The sequence below is a fragment of the Tauraco erythrolophus genome, chromosome 6, assembly GCF_009769465.1.
Source record: "Tauraco erythrolophus isolate bTauEry1 chromosome 6, bTauEry1.pri, whole genome shotgun sequence".
NCBI classification, from domain to species: Eukaryota; Metazoa; Chordata; class Aves; order Musophagiformes; family Musophagidae; genus Tauraco; species Tauraco erythrolophus.
Window position 1 is genome coordinate 55,926,006 of NC_141470.1, and position 22,607 is coordinate 55,948,612.

The 22,607-nt window shown below is 48.8% G+C and overlaps 3 protein-coding genes across 3 annotated transcripts in view; all 3 read right to left on the bottom strand.

The window, feature by feature from the left end:
• Positions 1-22,607, bottom strand: part of BTBD7 (BTB domain containing 7) — an 84,089-nt gene that overhangs the window by 13,462 nt on the left and 48,020 nt on the right. Inside the window, 2 exon segments of the mRNA XM_086612768.1 lie at positions 21,232-21,660; positions 22,377-22,555. Coding sequence (XP_086468894.1) covers positions 21,232-21,660; positions 22,377-22,555 — 608 coding nt within the window.
• LOC147528622 (uncharacterized) lies at positions 2,103-4,198 on the bottom strand. The gene is made up of 4 exons (XM_086612799.1): positions 3,985-4,198; positions 2,938-3,871; positions 2,342-2,525; positions 2,103-2,156 (listed from the first exon to the last, which is right to left on the bottom strand). Exons 1-4 carry the CDS (start codon positions 4,196-4,198, stop codon positions 2,103-2,105), a joined length of 1,386 nt encoding a protein of 461 aa, XP_086468925.1.
• On the bottom strand, positions 4,536-11,657 carry LOC147528623 (uncharacterized). Its single transcript, XM_086612801.1, is given in 8 exon segments — positions 4,536-4,817; positions 4,819-4,859; positions 4,862-4,913; positions 4,915-5,040; positions 5,042-5,247; positions 5,250-5,562; positions 10,165-10,347; positions 10,698-11,657. Coding segments are annotated over 8 exon segments (2,124 nt in total). The 5' UTR covers positions 11,619-11,657.

Genomic DNA, 22,607 nt, shown 5'->3' on the forward strand with positions numbered 1-22,607 from the left:
TTAGGAATAAAATGGCAAGACGGGCATTGCCACATTCCAGTGGAAGTGATCAACAAAATAGCAGCTATGTCTCCACCAACTACTAAGAAAGAAACACAAGCCTTCCTAGGTGTAGTGGGTTTTTGGAGGTTGCACACTCCACACCACAGCTCTTTACCAAGTGACCTGGAAGAAGGATTTTAAATGGGGACCTGAGCAACAACAAGCCTTTGAACAAATTAAACAGGAGATTGTCCATGCAGTAGCCCTTGCGCCAGTCTGGAAAGGACAAGATGTAAAGAATGTACTCTGCACTTCAGGCAGGGAGAATGGCCCTGCTTGGAGCCTTTGGCAGAAAGCACCAGGGGAGACTCGAGGTCGACCACTTGGGTTTGGAGCCGAACATACAGAGGATCCAAAGCCCGCTAGACTCCAACTGAAAAAGAGATAGTGGCAGCATATGAAGGAGTACGAGCTGCTTCAGAAGTTGTTGGTACTGAAACGCAGCTCCTCCTGGCACCCCGACTGCCAGTGCTGGGTTGGATGTTCAAAGGAAGGATCCCCTCCACACACCATGCAACCGATGCTACGTGGAGTAAGTGGGTTGCACTGGTCACACAAAGGGCCCGAATAGGAAAGCCCAGTCGCCTGGGAATTTTGGAAGCGATCACAAACTGGCCGGAAGGTAAAGATTTTGAAATGTCACCAGGGGAGAAAGTGCCATGTGCTGAAGAGGCCCCACCATATAATAAACTCTCAGAGAGTGAAAAGCGGTGTGTTCTGTTCACGGACAGGTCCTGCCACATTGTAGGGAAACATCAAAAGTGGAAAGCTACTGTGTGGAGCCCTATGCGACGAGTTGCAGAAGGTGCTGAAGGAGAAGGTGAATCGAATCAGTTTTCAGAGGTGAAAACCGTCCAACTGGCCTTAGATACTGCCGAGCAAGAAAAGTGGCCAGTGCTGTACCTCTATACTGACTCATGGATGGTGGCAAATGCTCTGTGGGGGTGGATACAGCAGTGGAAGCAGAGCAACTGGCAATGCAGAGGCAAACCCATCTGGGCTGCCCCGTTGTGGCAAGACATTGCTGCATGGGTAGAAAAAACTAGTTGTGAAGGTGCGTCACATAGATGCTCACGTACCCAAGAATTGGGCAAGTGAAGAACACCAAGCAACAGGTGGATCGGGCTGCTAGAATTAAAGTTGCTCAGGTGGATCTGGACTGGCAGCATAAAGGTGAAAAAGTTTCAGCTCGGTGGGCCCATGATACCTCAGGCCATCAAGGAAGGGATGCCACATACCAATGGGCTCGTGACCAAGGGGTGCATTTAACCATGGACACTATTGTGCAGGTTATCCACAAGTGTGAGACATGCGCTGCGATCAAGCAGGCCAAGCAATTAAAACCTTTTTGGTACGGAGGCCGATGATCAAAGTAGAAGTATGGGGAGGCCTGGCAGATTGATTACATCACACTCCCACAAACTTGCCAAGGTAGGCGCTGTGTGCTCACAATGGTGGAAGCAACATCTAGATGGCTGGAGACCTACGCCATGCCCCATGCCACTGCCCGGAACACTATCCTGGGCCTCGAGAAACAAGTCCTGTGGCTGCATGGCACCCCAGGAAGAATTGAATCAGATAACGGGACTCACATCTGCAATAATCTCATAGACACTTGGGCCAAAGAACATGGCATTGAGTGGGTGTATCACATCCCCTATCACGCACCGGCCTCTGGGAAAATCAAGCGGTACAATGGGCTGCTAAAAACAACACTGAAAGCAAAGGGTGGTGCAACTTTCAAACATTGGGATACTCATTTAGCAAAGGCCACTTGGCTAGTTAACACTAGAGGTTCTGACAGTCGACCCGGTGCTACCCAATCAAAATTCCCATGTGTTGTAGACGGGGACAAGGTCCCTGTAGTGCGTGTAAAGAATGTGTTAGGGAAGGCGGTCTGGGTTAGTCCCGCCTCAGGCAAAGGCAAATCCACTCGCGGGACTGTTTTTGCCCAAGAACCTGGGTGCACGTGGTGGGTGATGCAGAAGGATGGGGAAGTCCGATGTGTACCCCAGGGGGATTTGATTTTGGGAGAAAAATAGCCAAGGAATTAAATTGTATTACGTTAGTGTCACACACTGGTCATAGAGGAGAGCACAGGTTTTGTTCATATTCTTGGGAACAGAATTAAAACAAAACGGAGTCAAGCGCCAAACAACTTTATTGGAGAGAGAGAGAAGAAAACGCAGAGAAGGGAAGAGTTGGAGGAGAGCTGCCACCACGGAGATGCGGTGTCCCAACAGACCGACTCGCCCAGTAGGTGCATGCGATGTCTCCTGTCCTGCTTGGCCCCACTCACGACCCGGCAGTGATGCGCATGCCCAGTGCCGTCACTCGGGGGTCTCCAGTCCCCTCTGTTCTTTGGACCTCGGGTCTGGGCGCATGCTTGGCAGCTGGCTTTCTTGAAGCCTTTCCCACTCTCAGGTTCACGGAAGGACAGGAGATCTTTGGCACAGTCGGCGGTTTTTTCTTTCCAGCGATGTCTGAACGGAAAGCCGCAATGGGTGTTTCTCATTGCAGTAATGGTTCTCCGTGGTGGCGTAAGTGATAGAGGTAGAGAAAGAAAGAAGAAAAGAGATGGCGTGTAACAATAACAGCTAACTATAATTTTCAACACCGGAACAGAGACTTAACAACAATTTAACAAATTTAACAATTTTAACATCTAATTAACATTGACTAGTTACTACATTTAGTGGCTCTGATGCATCGGGAGCAGGCTGCGGGGATGGCCTACATGGACAGTGACAACAACAAAAATACTCCCAAGGAAATGACCACATAATCACAAAAACAGTGACTAACAGTAAGGTTACGCAATAGACTGGGAAAAAGACATGTACATAGTTAATCATTTTCGCACAAATTTGAAGATACAGCTCAACACAACTCTGCCTTCGCGATCCACGCAGCCTGCTGCCCTGGTCTGTTGGAGTCTGGCTCAGCGTGCGCAGCAGAAAATTGATTTCCACGCCACCAGTCATCAGGTGCTGGAGCCACACGTCAGTTTTGTGCATGTCGAGGTACGAGCCAGTGCAGAGGGTTTGTAGGAGGCTGGCTCCCTGACTGCTCCTCAGCTCGTCCTCAGGGCTGCGGAGGAAGCAGAGCGTGTCCCCCAGCCGCGGCTCCCTTGTGTACAGGCACTCAAGTTCCACTTGCAGGTGGGAGTTCCTCACCGGCACCTCCCCTTCGGTGCCCTGCTCGAGGTGGAAGGAGTGCACAAGGGGTTGCTTCATGGGCACAAGCAGGACATAGACAAAGTCTTCTCCGTGGGCATTCTGGCCTTCCAGGAAGCCACGCAGCCCGACAGCTGGCTGCAGCTGTGGCACAAAGGCATTGCCGGAGAGGGTTTGGCACTCAGAGAGGAGGAGGTTCACCAGCTCTTCCATCAACTTGCGTATGTTTTCCTTCTTTGGCAGCGGCCACGACAGCGGCTCCTCCAGCCTGTCCATTTGTAAGGGGTCTTTCTCCTCTTCTTCCTCCTCCTCCTTGCGCCTTCTGTCATGCTTGCTGCTGCCTCGTGGCTTACGGCTCCTCTTCCAGAGCCACCAGCAGAGCCCAAGGAGCAGGTCCGGACCTCCAGCAAAGGTCCAGAACTGCCACCGCTGAGCGGCAGTGAGGAGCAGGGCTCCCCTGGCTGCCCTGCTCGGCTCCTGGGTTCTCTGCTCCGTGTCTTCAAGCAGCCGAGTCATCTGTCGATTCATCAACTCCTCATGCTGCTGCATGCGCTCTTGCGTGGCTGCATCCAGCTCATCACCGACCATCTGCGGGTGCTGGGGGATGCTTTGCACTATCGAAGCACGGAATTTTGTTTTGTGGCAGCCATGGCCTGCGGGAGGAGTGAGAGACCCTCAGCTCTGGGCCTGCTGAGCTGTCAGCACCCAAGCCCGCTTTCCTGGAGAAAGTGTTGCACAAGACACTCGCTGCCAGAGCAACGCTTACTGTTAGCCTTTTGCAGGGTGCAGTTCCTGAGGGAACGGAGTCTCTCGAAGAAGGGGGGCGAGGTCGCTGGCCAGCGGTAGTGCAGGTCCTTTGCACAAGCCTCCTCGCAACGGCCTCCCCAGCTGCGGCGGGTCCGACGCCCCTGAGTGTGGCTTTGCCGTAGAGAAAAGGTGCGGGACAGTTCCCACTGCCGACCGAGTAGCATCTTCTCCATGTCCAGTGAGCTCACTTCTGTGGCACCGGCTCCCCGAGGGTGTCCTGGGTGGGCAGGTTCTTCACCCCGGCCTCAGGGCGCACATGGAGGCACACCAGTGGTGCTTATCACTTGAGAGTGTCTAGGGGGCTCTGAAATGGCCACCCGAAACGCGGCAGTGTGAGGGGAAAGCAGGGTGCGAGTCATCTCTGCAGCGGCTGCAGCCACCACCGGCTGCTTTGCTGAGGAGACGGTCCGGAGGAGGACGTTGCCGCTCTTGGTTCTCCCTTTCCTTTCTGTCTCCCGCAGCAGCCTCTTCAGTCACCTCGCGCTCTCCCTTTGGTGGGCTCTTTGGCCGTCACGCCCTGCTGGCCGCACTGACCTCTGCCTGCTCCAAGCTCACAAATGTGTCCGAGCTGCCTTGCTGCACCGCCAAGATCAGCTGAACGGTGAGGGGTGTCATGCTGGAGCTGGTCAGCCTGATCTTGCAGGAGCGTGTGGAGGGCAGCACTATCAGCTTGCTTGTGGCTTTCTGACAGGCTACAACGGAGGCTGCTGTCATCAGGTGCTGGAGCCACATGGCAGTTTTGTGCATGTCGAGGTACGAGCCGGTGCAGAGGGTTTGTAGGAGGCTTGGCTCCCTGACTGCTCCTCAGCTCGTCCTCAGGGCTGTGGAGGAAGCGAGCATGTCCCCCAGCCGCCGCTCCCTTGTGCACACGCACTCCAGTTCCACTCGGCAGGCGGGAGTTCCTCACTGGCATCTCCCCTTTGGTGCCCTGCTCGAGGTGGAAGGAGTGCCCGAGGGGTGGCTTCATGGGCACAAGCAGGACATAGACAAAGTCTCCTCCATGGGCATTCTGGGCCTTCCAGGAAGCCGCGCAGCCCGACAGCTGGCTGCAGCTGTGGCACAAAGGCAATGCTGGAGAGGGTTTGGCACTCAGAGAGGAGGAGGTTCACCAGCTCTTCTACCAGCTTGCATATGTTTTCCATCTTTGGCAGCGGCCACAACAGCGGCTCCTCCAGCCTGTCCATTTGTAAGGGGTCTTTCTCCTCTTCTTCTCCCTCCTCCTTGCACCTCTGTCATGCTTGCTGCTGCCTCGTGGCTTACGGCTCCTCTTCCAGAGCCACCAGCAGAGCCCAAGGAGCAGGTCCAGACCTCCAGCAAAGGCCCAGAACTGCCATTGCTGAGCAGCAGTGAAGAGCAGGGTGGCCCCCCTTGGCGCTGGTCCCTCTGCTCCAGCAGCTGAGCCATCTGTCGATTCATCAACTACCTCATGCTGCTGCATGCGCTCTTGCGTGGCTGCATCCAGCTCATCATTAACCCTCTGCGGGGGTTGAATGAGGAATTGCAAAAGCAAGACAAGCAATAATTTGGAAGTCATGGTCTGCAAGAGGAGGGAGAGACGGGGTTCTTGGGGGCTTAGAAAGTACTGGGAGGGAGCTGGTGGCAGGGAGAGCGGTGATGGGAGCTGCAGGGATTGTGTGGTGGGTAGGAGAGGGTATGACGGCAGCTGGGAGCCCGCAAGGACAGTGTCCGGTCCCAATGACGTGGGCAACTATTCCCTGCCCCAGGTGCTCTCACGAGCAGCTGGGCTTTTGATGCAGGCTGAGAACCTATATCCGCAAAGGCCCAGGATTCTGCCCTGCCCGGTTGCCCAGCACAGCCTCCCACCGCATGTGCCCAGGGCAACTGCTCGGCGTTCCCTGCTGACACCCCTTACAACCATCCCCTTGGCAACTGCTCCATTGTGCTGTCAGGGGCATCGACTGCATCACAACCACACCCTCGCTTTGCCTTCTAGAATGCATCAGGCACTCTTTCCATGCCCAGATAAATGGCACATCAATGTAAAGCGGGTCCAAATTTTCCTAGAAAGAGCAAGATTATTGGTCATGGGTGAAATGTGTCCTGTAGGCAGTGAACTGTCCGGGAGCTACCACTCCACCCACCCATGAGACGCCTGGAGAGGTTAGTCCAACATGTTAACCAAGAACTCTGCTAGATAGAAGAGAGGGCATTTCCAGCAAAACCTGCGTGGCCGAAGTGAGATCCCAACATTTCCAGATACATCTGTGAGAAGGTTTGGTGTGTCTGAATTGAGAAATGGCTTATGAGAGAGTTGATAATCTCGAGGTAGACTCTGTGCTGAGAATAGTTATATGAAGAAGAATGCCAACAGATGTCTTTGCTCCCCACCCCCTCCCCCCTTTAAACCGGAATACTGCCAGAGGAAACCCAGTAGGTTTGCAGTTGTTGGTGGCAGTGGCACTCCTGCATGCTTCGAGGTTCCAAATTAATGCATGCATCTTTTTTCTCCTGTGTCCTGACTCCTTGACATCAAGCGGGCATTAGGAACTACACTGGCAAGAAGGATACGGGCATCTCAGTATTTTCTCTCTGTCACATACGGCTCTTGTCAGATGCTTTAAGCTGCTTGATACTCCAGGCAGCTAGGTGGGACGGTTGGTCCCCACATCGCTTTTGAATGGAAACGTATGCTGTTGGATGATTTGTACCTGACATTATGCCAATGTATGCATAGTCTTGCTGCCTGTGAAACAAAGAAATGCGTGGCTTCTTTACGAAATAAGTTAATAATAACTGAATAACGAAAATCCGTGATTAAAATCCCCAGTATCACAGCCCCATCTAATGGGCTGTGCTCAAGAAATGACAGCAACATCACACAGAGGGAGGAGTTCAGTTGCAGGAAGTTTTTGAACCAACTACGTGATTTCCACAAACCCAAGTGATTACAGCTCCAGTTTGACACCCCAGGGGCAGCACTCATGACGTGCCACTGTCTATTCCTGGCATCAGCCTGTACTACAGTCGTGGAGCAGGGCATACCTGAGGTGACCAGCAGGTACTTGGGCCCAGCCCCTAGCAATCCCCCTTTCCCACTTTTTAAATGCAGCCGTGCTTCCTTCTTAAAGCCCCCCATGAAGAGGCATCCTCTCTTCTAGAAAGTTAGCAGACTTAGAACTCTGTTGCAAAATAAACAGGAAGCTCATAATAATAAATTAAATTTGTCTAGTTCAGGAAGCTGCTCCTAAAGCCATCTTCCTGGATGGGGAGTGAAGGGGTCAATAGAGATTTCAGACCAAGCAGTACTCTCTCCCCACCTCCCCACGCGTTTTTTCCAGGACATAACCCACAGTATTTTGCTGTTGTACATCAAAATGAGACCAGTGAAAATGAGCACGGAATTTTGTTTTGTGGCAGCCATGGCTGCGGAGGGAGTGAGAGCCCTCAGCTCTGGGCCTGCTGAGCTGTCAGCACCAAAGCCGCTTTCCTGGAGAAAGTGTTGCACAAGACACTCGCGTGCCAGAGCAACGCTTACTGTTAGCCTTTGCAGGTGCAGTTCCTGAGGGAACGAAGTCTCTCGAAGAGGGTGGGCGGTCGCCTGGCCAGCGGTAGTGCAGTCCTTTGCACAAGCCTCCTCGCAACGGCCTCCTCAGCTGCGGCGGGTCCGACGCCCCTGAGTGTGGCTTTGCTGTGGAGAAAAGGTGCGGGACAGTTCCCACTGCCGACCGAGTAGCGTCTTCTCCATGTCCAGTGAGCTCACTTCTGTGGCACCGGCTCCCCGAGGAGTGTCTGGGTGGGCAGGTTCTTCACCCCGGCCTCAGGGTTGCACATGGAGGTACACCAGTGGCGCTTATCTCTTGAGAGTGTCTCGGGGGGGCTCTGAAATGGCCACCTGAAACGTGGCAGTGTGAGGGGAAAGCAGGGTGCGAGTCATCTCTGCAGCGGCTGCAGCCACCACCGGCTGCTTTGCTGAGGAGACGATCCGGAGGAGGACGTTGCCGCTCTTAGTTCTCCCTTTCATTTCAGTCTCCCGCAGCAGCCTCTTCAGCCACCTTGTGCTCTCTCTTAGTGCGCTTTCTCTCTTTGGCCGTGTCCTGGGTTTGGGCTGGGAAAGAGTTTAACTTTTTTCTGCGGGAAGCTGAAAGGAGCCTTGGCAGAAAGCACCAGGGGAGGACTCGAGGTCAACCACTTGGGTTTTGGAGCCGAACATACAGAGGATCCAAAGCCCGCTAGACTCCAACTGAAAAAGAGATAGTGGCAGCATATGAAGGAGTACGAGCTGCTTCAGAGTTGTTGGTACTGAAACGCAGCTCCTCCTGGCACCCCGACTGCCAGTGCTGGGTTGGATGTTCAAAGGAAGGATCCCCTCCACACACCATGCAACCGATGCTACGTGGAGTAAGTGGGTTGCACTGGTCACACAAAGGGCCCGAATAGGAAAGCCCAGTCGCCTGGGAATTTTGGAAGCGATCACAAACTGGCCGGAAGGTAAAGATTTTGAAATGTCACCAGGGGAGAAAGTGCCATGTGCTGAAGAGGCCCCACCATATAATAAACTCTCAGAGAGTGAAAAGCGGTGTGTTCTGTTCACGGACAGGTCCTGCCACATTGTAGGGAAACATCAAAAGTGGAAAGCTACTGTGTGGAGCCCTATGCGACGAGTTGCAGAAGGTGCTGAAGGAGAAGGTGAATCGAATCAGTTTTCAGAGGTGAAAACCGTCCAACTGGCCTTAGATACTGCCGAGCAAGAAAAGTGGCCAGTGCTGTACCTCTATACTGACTCATGGATGGTGGCAAATGCTCTGTGGGGGTGGATACAGCAGTGGAAGCAGAGCAACTGGCAATGCAGAGGCAAACCCATCTGGGCTGCCCCGTTGTGGCAAGACATTGCTGCATGGGTAGAAAAAACTAGTTGTGAAGGTGCGTCACATAGATGCTCACGTACCCAAGAATTGGGCAAGTGAAGAACACCAAGCAACAGGTGGATCGGGCTGCTAGAATTAAAGTTGCTCAGGTGGATCTGGACTGGCAGCATAAAGGTGAAAAAGTTTCAGCTCGGTGGGCCCATGATACCTCAGGCCATCAAGGAAGGGATGCCACATACCAATGGGCTCGTGACCAAGGGGTGCATTTAACCATGGACACTATTGTGCAGGTTATCCACAAGTGTGAGACATGCGCTGCGATCAAGCAGGCCAAGCGATTAAAACCTTTTTGGTACGGAGGCTGATGATCAAAGTATGATGATCATCATACTTATATGGGGAGGCCTGGCAGATTGATTACATCACACTCCCACAAACTTGCCAAGGTAGGCGCTGTGTGCTCACAATGGTGGAAGCAACATCTAGATGGCTGGAGACCTACGCCATGCCCCATGCCACTGCCCGGAACACTATCCTGGGCCTCGAGAAACAAGTCCTGTGGCTGCATGGCACCCCAGGAAGAATTGAATCAGATAACGGGACTCACATCTGCAATAATCTCATAGACACTTGGGCCAAAGAACATGGCATTGAGTGGGTGTATCACATCCCCTATCACGCACCGGCCTCTGGGAAAATCAAGCGGTACAATGGGCTGCTAAAACAACACTGAAAGCAAAGGGTGGTGCAACTTTCAAACATTGGGATACTCATTTAGCAAAGGCCACTTGGCTAGTTAACACTAGAGGTTCTGCCAGTCGACCCGGTGCTGCCCAATCAAAATTCCCATGTGTTGTAGATGGGGACAAGGTCCCTGTAGTGCGTGTAAAGAATATGTTAGGGAAGGCGGTCTGGGTTAGTCCCACCTCAGGCAAAGGCAAATCCACTCGTGGGACTGTTTTTGCCCAAGAACCTGGGTGCACGTGGTGGGTGATGCAGAAGGATGGGGAAGTCCGATGTGTACCCCAGGGGGATTTGATTTTGGGAGAAAAATAGCCAAGGAATTAAATTGTATTACGTTAGTGTCACACACTGGTCATAGAGCAGAGCACAGGTTTTGTTCATATTCTTGGGAACAGAATTAAAACAAAACGGAGTCAAGCGCCAAACAACTTTATTGGAGAGAGAGAGAAGAAAACGCAGAGAAGGGAAGAGTTGGAGGAGAGCTGCCACCACGGAGATGCGGTGTCCCAACAGACCGACTCGCCCAGTAGGTGCATGTGATGTCTCCTGTCCTGCTTGGCCCCACTCACGACCCGGCAGTGATGTGCATGCCCAGTGTCGTCACTCGGGGGTCTCCAGTCCCCTCTGTTCTTTGGACCTCGGGTCTGGGCGCATGCTTGGCAGCTGGCTTTCTTGAAGCCTTTCCCACTCTCAGGTTCGCGGAAGGACAGGAGATCTTTGGCACAGTCGGCGGTTTTTCTTTCCAGCGATGTCTGAACGGAAAGCCGCAATGGGTGTTTCTCATTGCAGTAATGGTTCTCCGTGGTGGCGTAAGTGATAGAGGTAGAGAAAGAAAGAAGAAAAGAGATGGCGTGTAACAATAACAGCTAACTATAATTTTCAACACCGGAACAGAGACTTAACAACAATTTAACAAATTTAACATCTAATTAACATTGACTAGTAACTACATTTAGTGGCTCTGACGCATCGGGAGCAGGCTGCGGGGATGGCCTACATGGACAGTGACAACAACAAAAATACTCCCAAGGAAATAACCACATAATCACAAAAACAGTGACTAACAGTAAGGTTACACAATAGACTGGGAAAAGACATGTACATAGTTAATCATTTTCTCACAATTTTTAAGATACAGCTCAACACAACTCTGCCTTCGCAATCCACGCAGCCTGCTGCCCTGGTCTGTTGGAGTCTGGCTCAGCGTGCGCAGCAGAAAATTGATTTCCACGCCACCTGTCATCAGGTGCTGGAGCCACACGTCAGTTTTGTGCATGTCGAGGTATGAGCCGGTGCAGAGGGTTTGTAGGAGGCTGGCTCCCTGACTGCTCCTCAGCTCGTCCTCAGGGCTGCGGAGGAAGCAGAGCATGTCCCCCAGCCGCGGCTCCCTTGTGCAGAGGCACTCCAGTTCCACTCGCAGGTGGGAGTTCCTCACCAGCACCTCCCCTTTGGTGCCCTGCTCGAGGTGGAAGGAGTGCACAAGGGGTTGCTTCATGGGCACAAGCAGGACATAGACAAAGTCTTCTCTGTGGGCATTCTGGCCTTCCAGGAAGCCACGCAGCCCGACAGCTGGCTGCAGCTGTGGCACAAAGGCATTGCCCGAGAGGGTTTGGCACTCAGAGAGGAGGAGGTTCACCAGCTCTTCCATCAACTTGCATATGTTTTCCTTCTTTGGCAGCGGCCACGACAGCGGCTCCTCCAGCCTGTCCATTTGTAAGGGGTCTTTCTCCTCTTCTTCCTCCTCCTCCTTGCGCCTTCTGTCATGCTTGCTGCTGCCTCGTGGCTTACGGCTCCTCTTCCAGAGCCACCAGCAGAGCCCAAGGAGCAGGTCCAGACCTCCAGCAAAGGTCCAGAACTGCCACCGCTGAGCGGCAGTGAGGAGCAGGGCTCCCCTGGCTGCCCTGCTCGGCTCCTGGGTTCTCTGCTCCGTGTCTTCAAGCAGCCGAGTCATCTGTCGATTCATCAACTCCTCATGCTGCTGCATGCGCTCTTGCGTGGCTGCATCCAGCTCATCACCGACCATCTGCGGGTGCTGGGGGATGCTTTGCACTATCGAAGCACGGAATTTTGTTTTGTGGCAGCCATGGCCTGCGGGAGGAGTGAGAGACCCTCAGCTCTGGGCCTGCTGAGCTGTCAGCACCCAAAGCCCGCTTTCCTGGAGAAAGTGTTGCACAAGACACTCGCTGCCAGAGAAACACTTACTGTTAGCCTTTTGCAGGGTGCAGTTCCTGAGGGAACAGAGTCTCTCGAAGAGGGTGGGCGGTCGCTGGCCAGCGGTAGTGCAGTCCTTTGCACAAGCCTCCTCGCAACGGCCTCCTCAGCTGCGGCGGGTCCGACGCCCCTGAGTGTGGCTTTGCCGTAGAGAAAAGGTGCGGGACAGTTCCCACTGCCGACCGAGTAGCATCTTCTCCATGTCCAGTGAGCTCACTTCTGTGGCACCGGCTCCCCGAGGAGTGTCTGGGTGGGCAGGTTCTTCACCCCGGCCTCAGGGCGCACATGGAGGCACACCAGTGGCGCTTATCACTTGAGAGTGTCTCGGGGGCTCTGAAATGGCCACCCGAATCGCGGCAGTGTGAGGGGAAAGCAGGGTGCGAGTCATCTCTGCAGCGGCTGCAGCCACCACCGGCTGCTTTGCTGAGGAGACGATCCGGAGGAGGACGTTGCCGCTCTTGGTTCTCCCTTTCCTTTCTGTCTCCCGCAGCAGCCTCTTCAGCCACCTCGCGCTCTCCCTTTGGTGGGCTCTTTGGCCGTCACGCCCTGCTGGCCGCACTGACCTCTGCCTGCTCCAAGCTCACAAATGTGTCCGAGCTGCCTTGCTGCACCGCCAAGATCAGCTGAACGGTGATGGGTGTCATGCTGGAGCTGGTCAGCCTGATCTTGCAGGAGCGTGTGGAGGGCAGCACCGTCAGCTTGCTTGTGGCTTTCTGACAGGCTACAACGGAGGCTGCTGTCATCAGGTGCTGGAGCCACATGGCAGTTTTGTGCATGTCGAGGTATGAGCCGGTGCAGAGGGTTTGTAGGAGGCTGGCTCCCTGACTGCTCCTCAGCTTGTCCTCAGGGCTGTGGAGGAAGCAGAGCATGTCCCCCAGCCGCCGCTCCCTTGTGCACACGCACTCCAGTTCCACTCGCAGGCGGGAGTTCCTCACTGGCATCTCCCCTCTGGTGCCCTGCTCGAGGTGGAAGGAGTGCCCAAGGGGTGGCTTCATGGGCACAAGCAGGACATAGACAAAGTCTCCTCCATGGGCATTCTGGCCTTCCAGGAAGCCGCGCAGCCCGACAGCTGGCTGCAGCTGTGGCACAAAGGCAATGCTGGAGAGGGTTTGGCACTCAGAGAGGAGGAGGTTCACCTGTGCAGGACTCTGTGCTGAGAATAGTTATATGAAGAAGAATGCCAACAGATGTCTTTGCTCCCCACCCCCTCCCCCCTTTAAACCGGAATACTGCCAGAGGAAACCCAGTAGGTTTGCAGTTGTTGGTGGCAGTGGCACTCCTGCATGCTTTCGAGGTTCCAAATTAATGCATGCATCTTTTTTCTCCTGTGTCCTGACTCCTTGACATCAAGCGAGGCATTAGGAACTACACTGGCAAGAAGGATACGGGCATCTCAGTATTTTCTCTCTGTCACATACGGCTCTTGTCAGATGCTTTAAGCTGCTTGATACTCCAGGCAGCTAGGTGGGACGGTTGGTCCCCACATCGCTTTTGAATGGAAACGTATGCTGTTGGATGATTTGTACCTGACATTATGCCAATGTATGCATAGTCTTGCTGCCTGTGAAACAAAGAAAATGCGTGGCTTCTTTACGAAAATAAGTTAATAATAACTGAATAACGAAAATCCGTGATTAAAATCCCCAGTATCACAGCCCCATCTAATGGGCTGTGCTCAAGAAATGACAGCAACATCACACAGAGGGAGGAGTTCAGTTGCAGGAAGTTTTTTGAACCAACTACGTGATTTCCACAAACCCAAGTGATTACAGCTCCAGTTTGACACCCCAGGGGCAGCACTCATGACGTGCACTGTCTATTCCTGGCATCAGCCTGTACTACAGTCGTGGAGCAGGGCATACCTGAGGTGACCAGCAGGTACTTGGGCCCAGCCCCTAGCAATCCCCCTTTCCCACTTTTTAAATGCAGCCGTGCTTCCTTCTTAAAGCCCCCCCATGAAGAGGCATCCTCTCTTCTAGAAAGTTAGCAGACTTAGAACTCTGTTGCAAAATAAACAGGAAGCTCATAATAATAAATTAAATTTGTCTAGTTCAGGAAGTTGCTCCTAAAGCTCATCTTCCTGGATGGGGGAGTGAAGGGGTCAATAGAGATTTCAGACCAAGCAGTACTCTCTCCCCACCTCACCCCCCGTTTTTTCCAGGACATAACCCACAGTATTTTGCTGTTGTACATCAAAATGAGACAAGTGAAGATTTTCTGCTGCTGGATGACACTGTTCCAAACCTTTAATCATCTCTCTGAAGCAGTGAAGCTCTTCTTTAGTGGATGCTCAGCTGACGCAGAGTAACTGCAACTCAAGAGAAGGGAGCTGGGTACTTAATGAGTGTCTTTGCCTAGCTGCTCTGCTGAGAAAATAAACACTTCCTAGATAAGGGCTAAGTCGCTCTGCCTTGGCTATGAGCAATCCCATTGCCCTCAAGAGTGAACAGTCTCAATTAAGCTCCAGCCAGAACAACTCACCAAACTATTTCACTGAAGTGCTTTTCCTTTTTAATGGGCTGCTCGAACAGTGCCACTGATTTCAAACTCCTCCTTTTACACTGGTCTGTATCATACCCTTGATGTTCAAAGACATTATTGCTCATTTTTTTTCCCCAAAAGGGACAACAAACCTTGTCAGTTTTAAGAGCCTTTACTCTTAGAAGGCATCTTACGGTTTGTATTAAACCATTTGTCTTCTCCCCCGCTATCAGCCACAGCAAGCTCGGAGTAATGATGGCGCGGTCTGTGCAGGCGGCCAGCAGCACTGCCGCAGCCTGCTGGGAACAGTTAAATGGAAGAAGTCACACAGGCACGTTCTATACAAGCCATTTATTTGAAATGCCAACTATATGTAGGATAAAGTTGGTGTTACATGCTTCTCAGCAACAGTAGAAAAATAGAACCAGTGAAAACCTTTTTACAACTGTAATGGTACTCAAGAGAAATGTATTGTTTTACAATGCATCACACAAGACTAGAATTCAAGTTCGGAGGTACCTAAATAAAAATACTATTTTTTTTAAAAAACACTATGTACAATTGAAGCGTAAACAAGTTTTACAAAGTACTGGTTATGCAGGTTGTAGAAAAAACACTTGCATAGGACACGAAGTCAGTTTAAGAAAGTTTTCTGAGCCTTTAGCATTGAAGGCACTTGACTTTATACCAGTAACACCACAAGGACAAGAAACAAAACCGTAAAGTTGCCGACGGCAGGGCTACCTTCCGGCACTACAGATAATTACAGAAACCCCAAATATGGTTTTACAGTTTTTTCTCTCAGCTGTTCCCTGCATTCAGCAGGGCTCAGCACCACCTCTACCGTAGAAGCAGAGAATTATTAGAAGAAAGAACAGTGCCTCAAACAGCACAAGCTATTCTTTCAAAAATAAAACAAAACCAACCAAAAAAAAACCCCAACCAAAACAAAAAAAACCCACCAATCCCAAACTCAAAATACCCCTACCATACAAACCCATAAGACAAATATTTGGGACATCCCAGGACAAAAAACCAAGGCTTACAAGTACGGGTGGCCACAGCCTTAACTTTCAGAAATGAAACTCCTCAAGAACAGGAAAAATACAACAAGAAACTGCCAATCACCACAGCAGTTATTAACACACAACTACAGTAACTCCGTGGAACAACAAAACATTTCAAAGGAAGAATCTGTTTCAGGAATTAAGTTATTCATCCATAGATTAAGGAAAAGAGGAAGGGATCAAGGAAAGGGGAATAAGAAGTTTTTGCGTGTTGCTCATTAAGTGAAAGTCTGAGCTCTCTCAACTAGATCAAGGAGCACAAATCTTCCTCATCCAAGAAAACTTAATGTTCATACCTCAAGCAAAATACAGTCAGTAATCTGTTATCTCCATTAAATTTACAGGAGAAAAAGATGTTAATTTCCAGCCTTATCAGAAAGTGCTTAATGTAAACAAGCTTCTGCACCAACACTTCAGTAGACAGAGAACAAGAAGCAGCAGGTAGCACGGGTATGCGTGGTCTGCGAGTGAAGTGTAGTATGGACACTAGCTTGTCAATAATGCTTGCATGAAGAAGAAGAAACACTGTCTCTCTCCCTCTGCACATCCAACTAGGTAGGAAATCCTATGCTTGAGTACAAAAATACAGTTCCAGTAATTTGACAAATCCTCCTTTTCCACCTCCAATCAGCTGTCCTTAGCGGCTATCTCCTTCCCAACTCGAAATAAACAAGTGAAAATGCAGATTGTCTACATGGCCTGATTGTCTGTGTGGCCTCAGAAGGACTTGGCTTTTATTTTGCACCTACTTTTGAACACTTTATTCTCTTTTTAATACTGCTCAGCTTCTGAGACTTCAGAAGCAATTCTGTATTCTAAAATGCAGACGTGTCCCCCCAAAGGCATTTCTCACCAGCCTATTCCATAGCCAAAGCATTTCATGATTTCCCTCAAGCCATAACCTCAAAACTTCTCAGTCTTCATCAATTATGTCCCCACAAAATTCAAGCTTAAAAGTTACACCTGTAGATTTCAGCCCCATCTCTGTCCAGGCACACAGTGCCACATCAAACTACGGTACCTAAAACAGTTTTCTCAAAGTACATCTATGGATTTTAGGTAAAAATAAATTATTCAGAATATTAAGTTTCCTGAAAACAGCTACAACTGTAGTAATGAAGCTACCAACGTATGTATGATGCAAGCGCAGGGAATTTTGGGGTTTTTGTGTGTGATGAAAGTTAATGTGTCTAGTGCTGGTGAGCATAAGACCCAAGTGTCTGGTTAGAGCTATGCGGTCTGACAGCACTGTGCTCCAATCTTCAGAAGAAATCCAATGAACCTCAGTCTGTAACCTGCAGCAGCACCATCCCCCTACTGACACCTCCTTGCATTTAACAATGTTCTACACACTGCAGTCCCATGGAAATACTATGGGTGACGAGGCCAGGACCACCAAGTGTCTTGACTGTGGTCAAAAAAACCCAGAATAAAACAGTTGACAGAGGAAATAAAAAACCCAAACACCTCCTTTCACCCACAAGACATCACCTGTGCAGTTTAGCTAAGTCTCTCCTCCAGTCCTCCACAGCACCTTCCATGACTGCACCTCAAAAGGGGTGTCTGCAGAGCTTTCACAGAAGTGGGAGGCCTATGGATGCGTATGCAGGAGACCATAGGATATACTGGTTTGAACACCCATATTGTCATTTATCTAGAAGCTACCTGGTAATTTGGAAATGCAGTATTCAGTGCATTTCAGTAACACTGTGGTGCTGTTACTAGGCCCTGCACACTTCAATGAAACGAGTAAAGTAAGAATCTGCCATCAACTAAAACTAAAATTGCAGCAAGATTTCTGTTTAATTAAACATTTTGAACTGCAGGAAACAACTCGACCTAACCTTAAAGTAGTCCTTAGGTCCCACTTGGGATCAAAGTTTTCTACTACAGGGAAGTTCTTCATTATGGAAACTGCACTTCAAAAAATCCAAACAGGCCTTTTTACCAGTAATCACTACACTGCAGTGGCATCAGATCCCTATCCTAAATGCAATGAATTTCTGGTAAAAAACTGCATGGTAGGTGTTAAGGATGCACTTAGCTATAACGGTTACACCCAGTGCGTTGCTTAACCCCAACCCAGTGGCAGGGAGCCAGCACTGTCATTCTCTCTTCATACCACGTGAAGAGATGAATCTCATTTCTGTGCTTCAAAAAAAGCAAAGTTGGGAAACGGAAATGTAATTTAAGAGTGTTAAAGCTTCGCGCATTTCACCATGCTAGAGCAGTTGCTCTTCACTTTGACTTTGTTCACAGAACAGCTGCAATTATGAAGTCAGCAACACTTCAGATCAGGTAAGAAACACTGAATGACATCACTAAGAGTGAAGCCCTTGTTTCGTCATAGGCAGGAGAACTCAAGGCAACGCGCAGTCACCTCAGCACCTCTGTTGGAGAAGGAACTCTCTCAAGTGGAGGGTTACCATTCAGGCAACAGCGAAGATACTACGCCTTGTCTTCCTGATGCTCCAGGATTTAGCACGAATCTTCAACGCCGGTCTTCACTTACCCCCATGTGTGGGTAGCTGGAAGAACAAATTATTACTATCATTTTTACAGTATTTCTAGATTTATTTCTGCATGGGCAAATGAACAATTGTAGTCTGCCTAGTAAGTGCTTCTGGGTGATCACGAAGTTCTCCATGGTCACAACTGAAGCAGAAAGCAAACAGAATCAGACTGTCATATCCCTGTGAATTTCACTGGAATTTGGACTCCTAAATATCCCCCTGGACTCTTAAAAACTCAAATATAATTCTTGAAGTGGGCCAAAACTTTTCAAACAAAACATTAGACTGGATTCTTGCCATAGTCATAAAAGTCAGGAAGATTTTAGATTTAAACAAAAGATCTAACTAAAAATGTAGTATTTTGATGTGCTGTTCTTTGGAATTCCTATAATTAAAAAATAAATGCATTGTTACTATCTCATAAGAAAATACATTTCATAATGTGCAACTCAATGCACATAGGGAATTGGCAGGTGAAAGGGAAAATGCAAAAGTATGAAAATACAGTCCTCTAAATGTGACAGTAAAGTTCAACATACTAGTACAAAACTAATACACTAAAATAGATGTACAGGTGCAAAAGGCTACCAGGTTGTAGAAAAAAGGTACCAGCTTTTTTTTGTTGTTTTAAAAGGCTTAGTTAAATTTGCTTAAAAAAATTCCCACAAAATAAAACCAGAAGCAGCATTAAAAATAAACTGATAACATGCTGTCTCTAATAAAGCAATGTATGTACAAAAGATGTGAGCGAAGCTGAATTTAGCCGCTGGCATGAATGAACGTCTGGCAGACGTCAGGCCAAAAGCTGCAAAGAATGGGATGTTTACAACTCTTAGGCACAGAGAAATAGTGGAGGTTGCTTTCATAGGGCAGATTTTTATACAGGAAGTCTGGTTTGTTTGGAGACCTCCTTCCTCTGCTTACTGCATCTTCCCTTTCCAAGTCTGCATTTCTCTGTGCACCATGTTCCAATGGCTCGTCATCTGCCAGTCTCCTACTGGGTCTTTCTTCTTGCATTTCAGAGGCATACGCAGAGAGCGAAGGTCTGTTGGAGGTTAGCCCATAGGTTAAATCAGTTTCCATTTTTGTTCTGCCCCTGATGTGAACTGGGGCATTACCAGCATTTTCCTGGGTAGCCAATGCCAAGTCCAGTCGCTGGGGAGGTTGTTCTAAGACATCGAGGTGTATTGGCTCATTCTTTTGTCTGTGTTGATGCCCATCTTGGGAGAGCAGGTATTCCCTCCTAGAATCCTCTTGCTTTTTAGGAGATATCTGGGAAGGTAGATAGGCTGACTTTAAGCCACTTGGTGATGCCTTATTGTGGCTATACAAATCTGGGCCAAATATATACCTTGTGAAGGCGAAGGACTGTGCCTGTTGGGCGCTGGAGTGGAGGGTCTGCATGCAGCATTGGAGAAGTCATAGAAGTCCGGATATTCCTGCTGATTTCTCGAGCATCTATTTTTTGCTCTATTGCATGTTTCTTTCGAGAAGTGGGCATGTGTCTGTTCTGAATACATGAAATGTGCTGGGGTGGACCAGGTCCTGCCTCTGTAACCGTCTGGCTTAATTCTGTGTTGACAGTCAGCTCTGGTAATCTTCTGTCTTTTAAAGACATTGCTGACACACCCATTGCGATATCTGGCATCAGTTCATTTAGCAAGGGCTGAGTACACTGCAAGAGAAAAGAGAGTGGTCCATGACACAAAGCAAAAGTTAAATACAAACTGTATTTAGGATCGTTTCTGTAATTCAAAATGGCATTTCCTAATCTACCTTTGCCTAGAGCAACTTCTGCCTGCAGGTTTCCTAAGATGTTTAAAGAACATGTCTCCTCCAACCTTCACCCTCCTGTGAGCTTAAGACAACTTTCCTTCATGAAGGTGGTGTGCCACAATAATAGCTCCTTCTTAAACGCACCTTGACTTGAATACGCAGTACGTGACAATTGCTGTTAAACTCTCAAAAGGTAAGCCTGCTTTAAGCCGCTTGCCATTATCCAACTAAACAAGGTGCTCTGTGCAGAACATAACAAATGGTTTGTTATAGCACTCAGTTTCAGTGCGCAGAAGCCACAAAACACCGATTTTGTCACTAGAGATGCAGCCCTCTGCTTGCACACGTATGTGTATGCACAACAGCCTCAGGGCTTGAGGGGGAGCATCAATCACAACATTGACTAGACCCACAAAGTGCATGGAAGATGTTGCATGGCATTCTTCTCGCCTACACTTGTAAACAATCCTGCAATGAGACAAGCATATTACAGGCTTCCAGACAAGAGAGTTAAAATTTCTATTCGTATTTATCATTTGTATTGAAAATAATTTTAGTAATCACTGATTTGTAGTAACTCACAAATTGCTAAAATAATACAGAACAAAAATACCATCCATATTAAGTCTATGCTTCTTGCATTTTTATGTAAACAACCTAGTATAGAGATATTTCTAATGTGAAAAAGATCACTATACAGTTTCCTTAGTGAAATCATTATTGATAAAGAAAGGGAGACTTTTGTTACAAAACTCACCCTTGAACAAACAATAGAAAACAATTCTAATTTGAAGTTAAGTATTTTAGGTTAAAACCAAGGAAGGAGTCCAATATGTGCAATATATTTAGGACAACTGCTAAAGGGGAAAAAAAATAAATTAAAGAAATCCATGCAAAAATTCATTCAGAACTCCAGATCAGATTTGCACCTAAAGAGCAGGTTCTCAGTATGACACAACTCTGCGCACTGAAACAGTTTTTTCACTACAGAAATAAATTACCAAATTCTTTACTTAGCATTTCATGTACTTCACAAAGCTATGTCTTTGTTCAGTGCATTAGTAGTGTGTTTTCATTGCATCACAGTGCAGTTCAGTAACGGTAATGACTGTCTTTAAATGCTGTATTTGCAGTTATCAATTTCTGCTTGCCTATTAATTTTAAAATCTTTTTCACAGCTGTAAGGCCTTCACATGCTCCACAGGTTCCCTCATACACATTTGTTTACTTCAGGACTACTTACCTGTGAATACCCAAAACATCATCCCTATTTCTACCCTTGAATTATGGCATGCAGTCAACTACTGAAGTTGATTTATGCCTTGTTTTAACATAAACTGTATTATTTCTGAGGATTTTGAGTCCCACTTGTCCCTGGAACATTCATTCTTCCAGGGATTAGGACATGCCTTTGGGATGCAGAATGCTGACAGCCTGTTTAGTAAAAAACTCTTCTCCTAACCAACAGAGATGCTCTTTTATTTAAGAAAGCCAAGTTACTTCATCACAAGAATTCTCTCCAGCTCCTCTCTAGAAGCTACTTTGAGTGGTCAGAGACAGGGACTAGAGGAGAAATCAGAATACTTACTACTTGCTTCTCAGCTGCCATCACTGCTGCTGCTGCAGCCACCGTTTGTCTCCCCAGACCTGTAGTGTTTGTGCAATCAGGGGGAGCTGCTTTAACACTGGGCAAGTACACAGGTGGTGCAGCTTTGGGTGCGGTTCGGGAGTGGAACAGCGAGTGATTGCACGGGTAAGAAAAGGAACGGGAGGGATGGTGACTTGGCACCCTTTGTTTCCAGCCCACTTTGAACTGGTTATGAATAGGAGTTGCTGGTGGGTGGTATGGAGGTGGAGGAGGGGGCAATGGTGGATGGAAGGCCACAAAAGAGTCCAGTTCTGTAAAGATGGTTTCTGCAGTGGGAGTGCTGTTAACGCGACATCGTCCAGACTGTCTCACTGTCAGCAGTGGGCTTTCGTCTCCAAATCGTTCATCAGGAAAAAATTTGTGAGGATTCTGCAAAGGAAAAAAATCCAGCGTGTAACAAAGAAAGCAGTAAGTCATCTAGAAAAATCTCCTAAACTAACATGCATTGGAACCAGAAATCTGCTAGTACTGTAACAGGATAGTTGTGCCACCTAATCGCCTCCATGTGTTAGGGAGGTTTTATAGCAACCATGGAATAAAGATTTTTTTTTTTTAAAAAAACAAGACAAGAAGCATCAGATTCACTGTGTGAATAAGCTGACCAACAAATGCGTTTGCTTTAACGGCAGCATACAAACAGAAGCAGGATTTCCAATTTCCCAGTCCTGACAAGTACTACGCAGACCTACTGTATCAGTTAGTACTTTCTTTCCTCTCTGATCCCCGAATAAATCATAATCTAGATTTCTAGTTAGGGTTTGACTATTCTCATCAACAGCCCCTTTGGCAGATTTTTTTTGTCCTCAAAATCTGCGGCAGTAAGAGCACCCTGAATGACAACATCTCTTGAGAAAAATATTTATACATTGCACTTAACCATTTATAAAATCCCAGCATTCAAATGCCATAGTCTCACTGTAATACGCGCTTGGACAGTTCTGCAGTTACGCAGGCATTTCGAAGCATTTGCACACCCGCGTGCGCGCACACAAAGCGGTTCTCGTACTGCAGATTACACGTTCAAGCCAGCTCATAAGCAGAACAGAATCCAAGCACCTGTGGTCCTATGCAGCAATTTTTCATACCTGCAGAAGTTCAGCAGCAGCGTCAGAAAGCCCGAATTCCCGCAGCACGCGAATCTGAATCTCGTAACTGACTGTGGCACCTTCTCCACAATTGAGAGCGTACGCTCTTTGCACCTGCTCAGTATGACGCAGCTCCTGCAGCCGTCTGATCATCTCTTTGACGATGAGGATATTGGGAACTGGAGGGATAACAGAGAATACTTTTTGAACTGTGAGATAGCGAGTTTGATT